This window comes from Halichoerus grypus, chromosome 12 (genome assembly GCF_964656455.1).
Source record: "Halichoerus grypus chromosome 12, mHalGry1.hap1.1, whole genome shotgun sequence".
Lineage (NCBI taxonomy): Eukaryota > Metazoa > Chordata > Mammalia > Carnivora > Phocidae > Halichoerus > Halichoerus grypus.
The window spans coordinates 22,346,810-22,361,223 of NC_135723.1; the positions used below are offsets into that span (position 1 = coordinate 22,346,810).

The 14,414-nt window shown below is 33.7% G+C and overlaps 1 protein-coding gene across 1 annotated transcript in view; it reads left to right on the forward strand.

Moving 5' to 3' along the window:
- Positions 1 to 14,414, forward strand: part of FBXL13 (F-box and leucine rich repeat protein 13) — a 226,959-nt gene that overhangs the window by 185,574 nt on the left and 26,971 nt on the right. Inside the window, exon 18 of the mRNA XM_036067480.2 lies at positions 10,093 to 10,176. Coding sequence (XP_035923373.2) covers positions 10,093 to 10,176 — 84 coding nt within the window. The remainder of the gene's footprint in view (positions 1 to 10,092; positions 10,177 to 14,414) is intronic.

Genomic DNA, 14,414 nt, shown 5'->3' on the forward strand with positions numbered 1-14,414 from the left:
CAATAACTTTCTCTTGTATATGTGCTCAGCAGGAATTTGAGGAAATTTAAAGAGAGTCAAGGTAACACAAAAAATTAACTGCAATAATTGTTATGTCTAAAATAATCATATTTTATTCAAGATACCTCCCAAAATATTCAGCAAAACTGAAGAGAAATGATGGTAGAAAAGATAGAAAAGAGCTAATAAATACAGAAGGAAGGGTAGAATGAGCAAAATCAGTATTTTGCAACTCCCAATGAAATAACTGATTTAGGCAAGGATCACCAATTAATGCTAAAACCATTGACGAAAAGGTTTTTGGGAAACAGTATTCTTGTGGTTTCAAAGAATCACACCACAGATTATTTACTAAATAAAAAGTAAAAATATACTCTAATGAAAGATCTATAGTTACTACCTGAATCAAGTGAGTAAGAGCATCACCAATAATGGGACACCTCACATATGTGCCTCCTAAAGGGATGCAACAGCACCTAGGTAGTATTCTTGCAGAATTTTTTTTACCTACATTCTAATCATAAGGAACAATCAGACAAACCCAGAACATGAGACATTCTATGTAATGACTGACGTGGGATCTTTAAAAGTCAATGTCTTAAAAGACAAAATTTAAAGAAAAGAAAAAAGGCTAAAGACACATGACAACTAAATGCAATGAATGAACTCTGACTGGGTCCTGGGATTAAAAAAAAATACTGGCTTTATATTAGATAGTATAGTGTTACTGTTAATTTTAAGTATTATAACACTATATATGTTATACTATATAGACAGGAAAATGCCCTTACAGGAGAATATTTAGGGGTAAAGCATCATGATATCTGAAACTTATTTTCAAATGGTTCAGGGAAATTTATAACATATATATTATATTTCATATTTATACATATATATGAAATATATAACAATTGCAAATATCTATGCATTCAACATAGGCGCACCTAAATATATAAAGCTAAAAAGACATAAAGGGAGAAATTGACAATAATACAATAACACAATACAATAATAGTAGGAGACTTTAACATCACTTACATCAGTGGATAGATCATCCAGACAGAAAATCAACAAGGAAACAATGGCTGTGAGTAAGACTAGATGGACTTAACAGATATATATATAGAACATTCCATCCCCAAACAGCAGAATACATGTTCTTTTCAAATGCACATAGAACATTCTCTAGGATAGATCACATGTTAGGCCACAAAACAAGTCTCAATAAATTTAAGAAGATTGAATTCATATCAAGCATCTTTTCTGAATACAATTACAAGAAAATTATAAGAAAAAAATTACAAGAAAAAATCAACTACAAGAAAAAAAACTAAAAAAAACCCCCACAACGCATGGAGACTAAACAACATGCTACTAAACAACCAGTGGGTCAATGAAGAAGAGAAAATTTAAAAATACATGGAGACAAATGAGAATGCAAACACAACAGTCCACAATCTTTGGGATGCAGCAAAAGTAGTTCTAAGAGGGAAGTTTATAGTGATACAGGTCTATGTAAAAACAAGAAAAATCTCAAATAAACAATCTACACTTACACCTAAAGGAATGAGACCAAGAAGAACAAAGCCCAAAGTTAGTTAAAGGAAGGACATAATAAAGAATAGAGTGGAAATAAATGGGAAATAAATGAAATAGAGACCAAAAAAAAAAAAGAAAAAAAGAAAAAAGAAAAGATGAATGAAACCAAGAACTGGTTCTTTGAAAAGATAACCAAAATTGATGAACTTTTAGCTAGGCACATCAAGAGAGAAAGAGGAGTAAAATATTTTCAGAAATGAAAGAGAAGAAAGAGCATCCAACAACATAGATATAAGAGAATACTATGAAAAATTATATGTCAACATATTGGACAACTTAGAAGAAATGGATAAATTCCTAGAAAGTTACAATCTTCCAAAACAGAATGAGGATGAAACAGAAACTTTGAACAGACTGATTATGACTAATAAAATTGATTTGGTAATCAAAAAACTCCCAACAAACAAAAGTCCAAGAAAAGATGGCATCAGAGATGAATTCTACCAAACAAAAAAACACCTATTCTTCTCAAACTATTCCAAAAATAGAAGGGGAAGGAAAACTTCCAAATTCATTCTATGAGGCCACTATTATCCTGATACCAAAACCAGACAAAGACACTACAAAAAAAAAAAAAAAAAAAGAAAAGAAAAGAAAAGAAAAAGAAAGAAAGAAAGAGAAAGAAAAGAAAAGAAAACTACTGGCTAATATCACTGATGAACATAGATGTAAAAATCCTCAACAATATATTAGCAACCTAGGTTCAAAGATACATTTATACCAGGGATGCAAGGATGGTTTAATATTTGCAAATCAATCAATGAGATACATCACATTTACAAGAGGAAGGATAAAATCCGTATGATCATCTCAATAAATGCAGAAAAGCCTTTGACAAAATACATCTGTTCATGATAAAAATTTTCAACAATGTGAGTTTAGAGGGAACATATCCCAACATAATAAAGGCCATATATGACAAACCTACAGCAGCCATCATATTCCATGATGAAAAACTGCAATCTTTTCCTCTAAGATGAGGAACAAGACAAGGATGTCCACTCCCACCACTTTTATTCAACAGAGTACTGGAAGACCTAGCCATAGCCATCAGACAAGAAAAAGAAATAGAAGGTATCCAAATTGGTAAGGAATATATATAATATAATATAATATAATATAATATAATATAATATATATATATAAAACCCTAAAGATTCCACTAAAAAATTATTAGAAGTAATAAATGAATTGAGTAAAGTTGCAGGATACAAAATTAATATACAGAAAGCTATTGTGCTTCTATATACTACTAATAAAGTAGCAGAAAGAGAAATTAAGAAAGCAATCCTGTTTACAATTGCACCAAAAAGAATGAAATACCTGGGAATAAATTCAACCAAGGAAGTGAAAGACCTGTACTCTGGAAACTATAAGACAATGATAAAAGAAACTGAAGACGACACAAACAAATGGAAAGGTATGCCATGCTCATGGATTAGAAGAATTAATATTGTCAAAATATCCATATTATCCAAAGCAATCTATAGATTCAATGCAATCCCTATCAAGGTACCAATAGTATTTTTCAAAGAATAGAACAAATAATCCTACAATTTGGAACAACAAAAGACCCTGAATCGCCAAAGCCAATCTTGAGAAAGAACAAAGCTGGAGTTATCACAATCCCAGGTTTCAAGATATACTACAAAGTTATAGTAAGCAAAAGAGTATGGTTCTTGCACAAAAATAGACACAGTGATCAATGGAACAGGATAGAGAGCCCAGAAGTAAACTTACACTTATATGGTAATTAATTCATGACAAAGGAGGCAAGACTATACTATGGGGAAGTTGGGAAAACTGAGCAGCTACACAAAGGCAAAAGAATGAAACTGGATCACTTTCTTACACCATGTATAAAAATAAACTCAAAATGGATTAAAGACTTAAATGTGAGACCTGAAACCATAAAACTTCTGAAAGAAAACATTGGCAGTAATCTCTTGGACATCAGCCTTAGAAACATATTTATGAATATGTTTCCTCAGGTTAGAGAAACAAAAGCAAAAATAAACTTTTGGGACTACACCAAAATAAAAAGCTTTGGGGAGCCAAGGAAACCATGAACAAAACAAAAGTCCACCTAGAGAACGAGAGAAGATATTTGCAAATGATATATCCGATAAGGGGTTAATATCCAAAATATATAAAGAACTTATACAACTCAACACCAAAAAAACCTAATGAACCCAATGGAAAAATGGGCAGAGGACTTGAATAGACATTTTTCCAAAGAAACATACAGATGGCTAACAGATATATGAAAAGATGATCAACATTACTAATCACCAGGGAAATGCAAACAAAAACCACAATGAGATATCACCTCACTCCTGTCAGAATGGCTAGTATCAAAAAGAAAAGAAATAATAAGTATTGGCAAGGATGTGGAAAAAAGAGAACTCTTCTGCACTGTTGGTGGGAATGTAAATTGGTACAGCCACTGTGGAAAATACCGTGGAGTTTCCTCAAAAAATTAAAAAGAGAAATACCATACAATCCAGCAATTTCACAATTGGATATTTACTCAAAGAAAATGAAAACATTATTTGAAAAGATATGTACCCTTATATTTACTTCAGCATTATTTACAATAGCCAAGATATGGAAGCAACCCAAGTATTCATCAATAGATGAATGGATAAACAATGTTCCACACACAGTGGAATACACACACACACACACACACACACACACACTGGAATATTATTCAGCTATAAAAAAAAGATGAGCTCTTGCCATTTGTGACAACATGGATGGACCAGAAGGTATTATACTAAGTGAAATAAGTCAGATAAAGAAAGACAAATACCATGCGATTTCACTTATACGTAGAGTCTTAAAAATAAAACAAATTAACAAACAAAAACACAAGCACGAATACAGAGAACAAACCCAGTGGTTTGTTCAGAGGGGAGGAAGGTGGGGGGGGATGGGCAAATTAGGTGAAGGGAACTTAGAGGTACAAAATTCCAGTTAAAAAAAAAAAAAGTTTCAAGAAAATTTATATATACATATATACTTAAAATATATATACTATGTATATAATATGTATACATATAAAACTGTATTCACAGATATATTAATAAAATGATGCAATTCATACACACATTAATTAAGCAAATGTAGCAAATGATTACAATTGGTGAGTTTAGGTAAAGGGTATATAGGTGTATGACTCAGTTATATGCTAACTACACACACACACACCATTCCAACATTTGGTAACTAGTTCATTGCTCGAGTCTAACTACATCACCTAAATCATTCCAGATGTAAAATTGGGGTGGGGGGGAGTTGTTTTCAAGGATTTGTTTGCTCTGAAATGTCTTGTGTACGTGGAGCTGTTCCTGGCAGGGTACAGTGTTCCCTCTCACTCCTTCAGGTGACCCCAAACTGAACAACTTCCCAAACAATTCACACATTCCTAATGAAGTCTTTGTTCGTGCCATTTTCTCAGCCTGAAACACTATTATTATTTTGCTTGTCAAAATCTTACTCAGTCTTTGAGGCTTAATTCAAATTCCCCTTCTTCCATGGAAGTCTTTTCTAGACTGCCAGGCCCTGCTCTGTGGTCCCCATACCTCTCTTAAAACACATGCTCCTTCTTTTTTGCATTATGCTCACTTATGTATCAACTCATATTCCTTAAAGGTGGAAAAGCTTTGTTTAACACTGTTGCATAGAATGAAGTTCAAATTCCTTAGAATAATGTACAAGGCTCTTGGGACTTAGTGCCTACTTTCTTTTTAGTCTTAGGTCTTGACACTCCCTTCAGTGGACCTGATACCAGAGCTGCAATATAAGCCAATTACTAGGAATTTCTAAGCCCCTCAGATCCAGATCCCTCAGTTCCACGGCCCATGAAGGAGTAAACTGCTCTTTAGGATTCTCGTGAGCTCCTGGGGCCTTGCATTCTCATACAACCTGCAATCCTTCTGACCACACCAGTTGCTTTCCTCTGTGCTTCACCTGGTAACAACTTATTCCCTTCCTATACTTTGGGAAAATAAACCAAAACCTTTCCAGCAAAACATTCACGAGTTTGGCCAACTTTTGAAGGAGCTTAAGGAGGATTGATATTTTCTTGGTTACAACTTCCCTAAAAAGTAAGTATCCACCTGCCCTTTGCCCCACTGAGGCCCAGTCACTCCCTTTTGTGGGTTCCTCATCCCTCCTTATTTTGGTCTTATCTTCCCACTCTCCTCTTTCCATCCCTCCTAGAAGTAAAAGTTTGGCACCCTTAGGACTTTGATCCCAAGCACTTAACAAATGTTTCAGAGAACACCTAATTTGGGGCATTTATGAATCTCACGATGCCAAGTAGAACATCTTACCTAGCTGGCCTTGATATTCTTTAGGTCATGAATCTGAAAAGCTTCTGAGGCAAAAAACCATTGAAAAATGAATCCTGTTGACTGGAATGGTGTATTTCACTTGTCCTGAGAAGCTGGCATCCCGTACTAGCACCATGCAGGCTTCCGTGGAGGCCTTGCCTCCTCCAGCTGGCTTAGATTTGCTGCTGCTCAGTTAGAGTTGTGTCTACTTACAGCAGCAGGGCCCTGTGATAACTTGTCCAGCACATTAGCATGATGACATCTCTTGCTCCCTGTTTTGCTAATCCATTGGCCATCCAGGTCTGAGAAACTTCTGTGTTCATCTTGGACTGAAGGATGCTATAGGAATATTTCTGATTTGCATTTAGCTATACAATTATTACATCAGTCATTTTTTACAAACATCTTCATTGAGATATGATTTACACACTATAAAACTCAACAATTCAAAGGGTACAATTTAGCGGTTTTTAGTATATTGATGATCGCGTTATGCAATCATCACCACAATCAAATTCCAGAACATTTTCATCACTTCACAATGAAGCTCCCTCCCCATAAGCAGTCATTCCCTAGCCCTGACCCACTGTTCAGCCCAGCCTAGGCAACCACTAATCTGATTTCTGGTTCTATATACTTGCCTATTCTGGACTTTTCAAATAAGTGAATCATACAATTTGTGGCCTTTTGGGTTTGGTTTCTTTTACTCAGCATAATGTTTTAAATGTTTATCTATATAGTAGTATGCATCATGCTTTATTATTGCTAAATAATATCCCATTATATGGATATAACACATTTTATTTATCCTTTAACCAGTGATGGACATTTGGCTTGTTTCATTTTTTTCTATTATGAATAATGCTGCTATGGAACATTTGAGTACAAGTTTTTTGTGTTGACATATTTTTTTCATTTCTCTTGGGTATATATCTAGGAGTGGAATGGCTGGGTCATATGGTAACTTTATGTTTAATTTTTTAAAGAACTGCCAGACTGGATTTTCCAGGGTGACTGGACGATTTTACATTCCCATCAGCAATGAATGAGAATTTTAATTTCTTCATATCCTCACCAACACTTTTTATTATCTGTCTTTTTTAAGTATAACCATCATCATAGCTAGGCAGTGATATCTCATTGTGGTTTTGATTTGCATTTACCCAATGGCTACTTATGTTAGTTAATTAACTTTGGGGCCATATGTTTTAATGAACAATGTAGTGATGAAATATAAAATTCTATTTTAATATTAACTTTTAGTAATCTTGAATAAAGTAGAACATAGACAAATGTCATACTTAGCAAGTGTACCTCATTTCCAGTTCATCTTCAAAAATTCTAACTTGACTACATAAAAGTAAAAAAAAAAAAAAAAAGAGGTGAAAACTCCAGAGATAGTTTCATAGGACAAATTCCCCATAGGCTAATAAAACACACTTAGCTATTATCAGGTATAGGGCAATGAGACAAGCCTTGCATCTCTTATTATTTTTGTTTAAACAATTTGGTTTCTGTTGGGGGAATATCTAAACTCCAATTCTTCTACATGAATAAAATAGCATCCACATTTGGAACCTAGACCACATGGGCTGGCTCCAGAGGGCTCAGTAATTTTTTGTTTTGAAACAAGGAGGCAGAAAACATAATGTGTTTCTAACAAAAGAATCCACATTTGCAATAAAATTTTTAAAATGAATGGAGTGATTTTATTTTTGGATGATGTACAAAACCGTTAAATGAAATTAGAAATTGCAATTTAAACAGTGGCTTCAATTAAGTAGATTGTCAAGCACTTCTTTCCTTGACCTGGATTTTTTTTTTTTTCTTAATGAAAAGGCCTAATAAATGCATCAGTGAAAAAACAGGATATAATATTTTCATAATCCATTTTCAATTGTCCAAATGCTGTATTTAAGATCAATAAATGTAAACCAGTCCTACAAATAAAATTTTAAAAGGACAAACCAATGTACCGTTTCTGATATTTTCCCTGCCTGGCAGCTCTGGGACCATAGAACAGAGACAATTGCTCTTGTCCACCTCATAGGAAGTGTAATAAAAGTGATCCTGAATGCAAAGACAGGAGAATGACATCTATAAGGTATATTAGTCAGTTCCCCCAGTTTAGTGGGGAAAGTACTGAGAAATGGAACAGCAGAACCACATATTAAAAAATTTAAGAACTAAAAAGGGCATTTTTTTAAATAAAAAGAAACAAAGCTTTTAAACAGAAAAAGTGGGCTATTAATGAATGATTATATGTCTGTAGGCTATTATAGAAAGATTTGTTCCCTTTCTAAGCACTTAAACATAATAAAATGAGCTAAAGATTTCAGATTTTTAGGTTAGGCATAAATAAAAATTTACTAACAAACAGATTAATTAGCCACATGAACTGTCTTCAAAATAAAGTTTTAAGTTTAGAGGTCTTTAAGATTTGTTTATATTGATTCAGATTATATGTACCCGGGCACAGGAAACAAGATAAGGAAATTTCTGGCTCTGGGATTCTGTCACACTTTTTTTTTTTCTTCTTCCTATGCTAAATACTGGGGTAGGAGGAGGAGAAATGAAAAAGTAGCCAATGCCCTCTTTTTTTCTTCTTTTTTTGTATTTCTATTTTTAAGAATTTGAATTCCAGTATAGTTAACATACAGTGTTATATTAGTTTCAGGTGTACAGAATAGTGATTCAACAATTCCATACATCACCCAGTGCTCATCACAAGTGCACTTCTAAATCCCATCACCTATTTTACCCATCCCCCCACCTACCCTCTGGTAATCAGTGTGTTTTCTATAGTTAAAGTCTGTTTCTTGGTTTCTCTCTCTCTTTTTTTTCCTTTGCTTCTTTCTTTCTTTCTTTTTTTATTTAAGATTTTATTTATTTATTTGAGAGAGAGAGAGGGAGAATACAAGCGGGGAGAAGAGGCTGAGGAAGGGAGAGAAGCAGACTCCCCGCTGAGCAGGGAGCCCAACATGGGGCTCCATCCCAGGACCCCAGGATCATGACCCCAGCCAAAGGCAGCTGCTTAACTGACTGAGCCACTCAGGCACCCCTGCTTGTTTGTTTCTTAAATTCTACATATGAGTGATATCATATAGTATTTGTCTTTCTCTGACTGACTTATTTTGCTTAGCATTATACTCTCTAGATCCATTCATGGTGTTGCAAATAGCAAGATTCCACTCTTTTTTATTATATATATATTATATATAATAATATTTATTTATATATATGTGTATATATATCTATATATCTATATCTATATATATCTTCTTTATCCGTCCATCTATCGATGGACAGGCTGCTTCCATTCTTTGGCTATTGTAAATAATGCCACTATATATATACGAATGCATGTATCCCTAATTAGTGTTTCTGTATTCTTTGGGTAAATACCCAGTACTGCAATTGCTGGATCATAGGGTAGTCCTATTTTTAACTTTTTGAGGAACCTCCATGCTGTTTTCCACAGTGACTGCACCAGTTTGTATTCCCATCAACAGGGCAAGAGGATTCCTTTTTCTCCACATCCTCACCAACACTTGTTTCTTATGTTGTTGATTGTAGCCATTTTGACAGGTGTGAGGTGATATCTCATTGTAGTGTTGATTTGCATTTCCCTGATGATGAGTGATGATGAGCATCTTTCCATGTGTCTGTTGGCCATCTGGATGTCTTCTTTGGAGAAATATTGTTCATGTCTTCTGCCCATTTTTAAATTGGATTATTGATCTTTTAGGTGTTGAGTTGTATAAGTTCTTTATATATTTTGGATATTAACCCTTTATTGGCTAAGTCATTTACAAATATCTTCTCCCATTCAGTAGGTTGCCTTTTAGTTTTGTTGATTGTTTTCTTTGCTGTGAAGAAGCTGTTTATTTTGATGTATTCCTGATAGTTTATTTTTGCTCTCCTTTCCCTTGCCTCAGGAGGATTCTGTCATACTTTTTACAAAACATTAGAGAAAACCTGAAATTTTATTTAATAATGTTGCCTAACCAAAGTGATTTTATAATTTAAGCGTAAAGAAATATAAGATAGAAGCTATTTTTTTAGTTTACATAAATGGTTGTTATTTTATTAGAAATATATTGTCTGTACTAAATTATAATCACAAAGTGATCTTTATATTACATATTTTTAGGGTTTGATGATACTTTCCAGACATAAAAAATTAAAGGAACTTTCTCTATCTGAGTGTTATAAAATCACCGATGTCGGAATTCAGGTAAGATAATTAAGGTCTTCTACTAAAGAATTATGATTAAAAATTATGCACAAACTGAATAAACTTTGTAGGTCACAGTAGAAAAAAATAAGTGGATTGGAAATGTAATAACTCGTATGTGATCTTGGTTAAGACAAAATAAATTCCTGGACTTAAGACAGGCCTCCATAGCTTAAGGTGGCTAAGAGAATTTGTTTTCTCATTTTTCCTATCTACTCTCCCTTCCCAATGTTAGACTCATGGCATAAATAAGGTAGGTAGACATTTTACTTGGAGAATAATGAAATGCAATGTGGTAAAAGGCTTCTCATATAAAGAAAATATTCTGTAGATAAAAATGTTATATAATCTAACCATGCAAATTGGGAGAGTTTGAACAATTATACCAGGTACTTAACAGTTACGAACTTCAGATACTCAAACACAGTGGGTAGTATATTTTACCATAACAGAAAGCATGAGCTAAGTAATTGGATAGGATAAATGATTATGTGCTCAACTGGTACTTTAAGAGCTCAGGAGAAAGGTAAATTTCCAAGATCAAGTCTTGAGGGATGTGCTAGAAGCCATAAAATAGCTATTGTGAGCAAGCCTCAATGTAATGTTTATTATAACATTAAGCATCTGAATGTGCTGTTAAAAGAAGAAAAACCACAATCATAGGTCCATACATGTATTGAACCAGGACAACATCTGCTAACCTATTAGTAAATCATAGAAAGTAACATTTTTAAAGAGAACCAGTAACCTAGGAATGTGCAAACTGTTAAATACACTGGAAGCTCCATTTAATGTGTCCTGAGAGTTAAAAACCCCAACCACTTATAAAAACTCAGGGCTAACCTAGGAAAAAAAAAATCTTTTTACAGAAACTCTTACTGAGATAAAAGAATTTATTCCACAAGTGGAAAGATAACGCAAGTTGATAGCTGAGAATTCTACAGAGCATCACAAACTTAAAGCTCTCTTCTGTGCATTTGAAATGGACATTACAGGAAGTTCAAACATGACTCATAGGAGAGTGTTAAAATATTATATAAATGGTGAGCTATAGAGGATGCTGGGTCAAATGGTGCTCTAGACTTTAGCACAGAATTCTAGGGTTTTGCAGCTGATGGAATCCTAGAACCATCTAAACCAACTACCTAATATTACAGGGGAGGAAATTAAGGCCGAGAGAGCTTAATGACTGTCTAAAGTCCTGTACCTTTCTCAGTAAGCCAATCTAACTACAGTTTTATGGAAATAAAGAGTGGAAATGGAGAATTGCTATTCTAAATGGTTGATTGACAACATGGCTTAGTGGAAAAAAGTTGTTTTCAAATTATTTTTGCTGTACTTCATTATATCTGGGCAATTAGTGGTATGTAAGGAAAAAAAAATGTAACACCATTAAGAAATCTCCTTTAAGAGGCACTGGTGTAAAGCAATGTCATTTTCTCCCACCTATAGACTCTGGGTACTAAGGTTCTAACAAGTTCCCAAGGAATCTGTCTAGTAGTGTATTCAACTGTATAAAGAGTTAAAAAGAATAAATAGTATCCTTCAAAGCAAAAATTCCAGAGAGGACTAACAACTTCCATATAGGACAAGATTTTAACTCTACGATACCAAAAGGGGTTATAAAACATTTAGATGCCTGAAATCTACTAGGAGAAAAGCTAAAATGTTCTTCTAAGGTTAAACAATTATTTATCCTACTGCAGTTCATTTAAAAGTTAAACATACATTTACATAAAACTTTATCCATGAATATGATCTAGTCAGGCTTTCAAAAGGTCTTTGACAAGGTGATAGAACAAAAGTTATTAAAATAAACAGTTAAACGTTAATAATTCTAATATTGGGTTATATTTCTTATATGGTGATCAATTACATTTGACCACTAACCACAAATCATTAAGAAGGACTGAAACCTACCACAGTGATGACATGGCCTCTTAATATACACCACTTACTAACTAATTTTTAAAACGTTTCTTGGGATGAGAAAGTACTGATCAAAATACGAGGTTAAGTATTAGGAGTGCTTTCTGTCATTTCTCTTTGACTCTGTGGGTTCCAGGCGCTCTTAGATTTTAGATAAAAGCATTTTTCCATATGCTAATTACACATTCATACAGATGAGTGAAAAAAATGTAATCTTTTAAAAACTGATATTTTTTGGGGGTGCCTGGGTGGCTCAGTCGTTAAGCGTCTGCCTTCAGCTCAGGTCATGATCCCAGGGTCCTGGGATCGAGCCCTGCATCGGGCTCCCTGCTCAGCCAGGAGCCTGCTTCTCCCTCTTCCACTCCCCCTGCTTGTGTTCCCTCTCTAGCTGTCTCTCTCTCTGTGTCAAATAAATAAATCTTTAAAAAAAATAAAAATAAAAAAAAATAAAAACTGATATTTTTTTTCAGTGATTTAAAAGAGAAAATAAAAAGAGGGAATACAGGAGCATGGGAATTATAATATTATTTAATTATTAGTTACATAAGATCAGCTATTCTATTCAAGTTCATGAAAAAAATTTTTCTTTCTCGTCGTCTCATTTTCTCCTCCCTGCTTTTGTGGGGTGTGTGTGTGTGTGTGTGTGTGTGTGTGTGTGTGTGTGTGTGTTGTGGCTGTTAACCAGTTTTACTTTTCTAAGGTTCTCAGGTTCACACTTCTGGGCATATGATAATCTTTCTCCTCTGTGCCTCCTCCAGCCCAATTATTAAGTCCAAAAGGAGATGAGACAAGGAAGGTGAGAGGAGAAAATGACACATAAACCATTTCCACAATTTCTTACTTTGACTTACAAAAGAGAAGGGAGTCAAATAAGGTGACTGCATTGAGATATTTAGATTATCTATAATTTATCAGGAATTCACTTTCTTGTTATTTCTCAAAGGTAAATATAGGAGATTCTGTTTTTAGCACAAGATATTGAAACTTATATTCAGCATGATGATTTAAGAAAAAAATGAGATAAACATTTTTACCCTGGTTAGGTTTTGCAAGAGTCATGACCATAATAAGAATAAAAAATTACCTCATTTTAGTGTCTTACTGGAAACCACAGCACATGCAGATTAAGGGTCTGGAGTCTCAGATGTACTGACTTAGGATCTGGTTTTAATTACTTCTTCCAACGTTGGTATTTTTTTCTGAGAACATTAGACATTCAATGATCATGTTAAACTAAAATTACTTGGTACTCTTGAAAGGCACACACATTTTGGAAAAGATGTTTGATACACTCATAACGGAGCATTTCTCAAGAAACCTTCTCCTTGATCATTTTATGCACTGAAATAACAAACTGTCAAGTTTGGCAAAAGAATTGGTTTAGTTGGGATGTTGCAATACAGATAAAATGGAAGTTCTGTCTTGTTTGGGTAAAGCCAATGGAATAAATGCAATTATTTAGTTGCTTTTTGCACTCCTTTATCTAGTTTATATTTCTCATTCCCTTTTTTGGGAATTAAGTATGCTATAAATACATTACTGTAATAGTCATACAAACGAATGTACGTATTTTTCTTTATGTAGGTCATTTGCAGCTGGACAAAAATTTTTTTATTATTTCGGTGTTGGTAGGTTGAGGTAGTTGATTAAGAAAGGGCATTGGAGAGGGGAAAATCAAGTTTAGTTATGACTTACCACAAGGACTTACATGTGTGTATGCAGTGAAAAGTGTGTGTTTGTATGTATTTACATGTAAATATATGTCAATGTATATGTGCGTATAGTATATGTGCAAATTAAATGTGTATAAGTTTTAGCATATATTAGATTGCATGTTTACATGTAAATATGTGTACATCCATGTGTCTAGTATATATGTGTACATTAAATGTGATTTTAGTGTATGTTAGATTATACACATATGTCAATGTCTCTGTATATTTATTATACCCAAATTGTATATAGAGATGCTACAAGATTATAAATATTTTTAGGCTAAGACCAAATAAATAGTGATCAGTATTCAAAGCAAATCATAAAAATTAGTCTGTTAAAGAATGATCTTTTTGTTTATATTTTTATTTTTAAAATTAAATATCCATATAAATTAAAAGGGTTTTTTTTTTTTTTTACAAAAGTATGGAGATTAGCTCTTTGATAACAAAGGCAGTGATATAATATTGGGAATGTTGGCCTAGCAATCCAAAGTCCTAATTTTTATCCTGATTCTGCCTCTTACATGGCCACATAATCTTATGCAATTCACTTAGCATCATAACAATTCATTGCTCCTATAGTGGCTATAATTG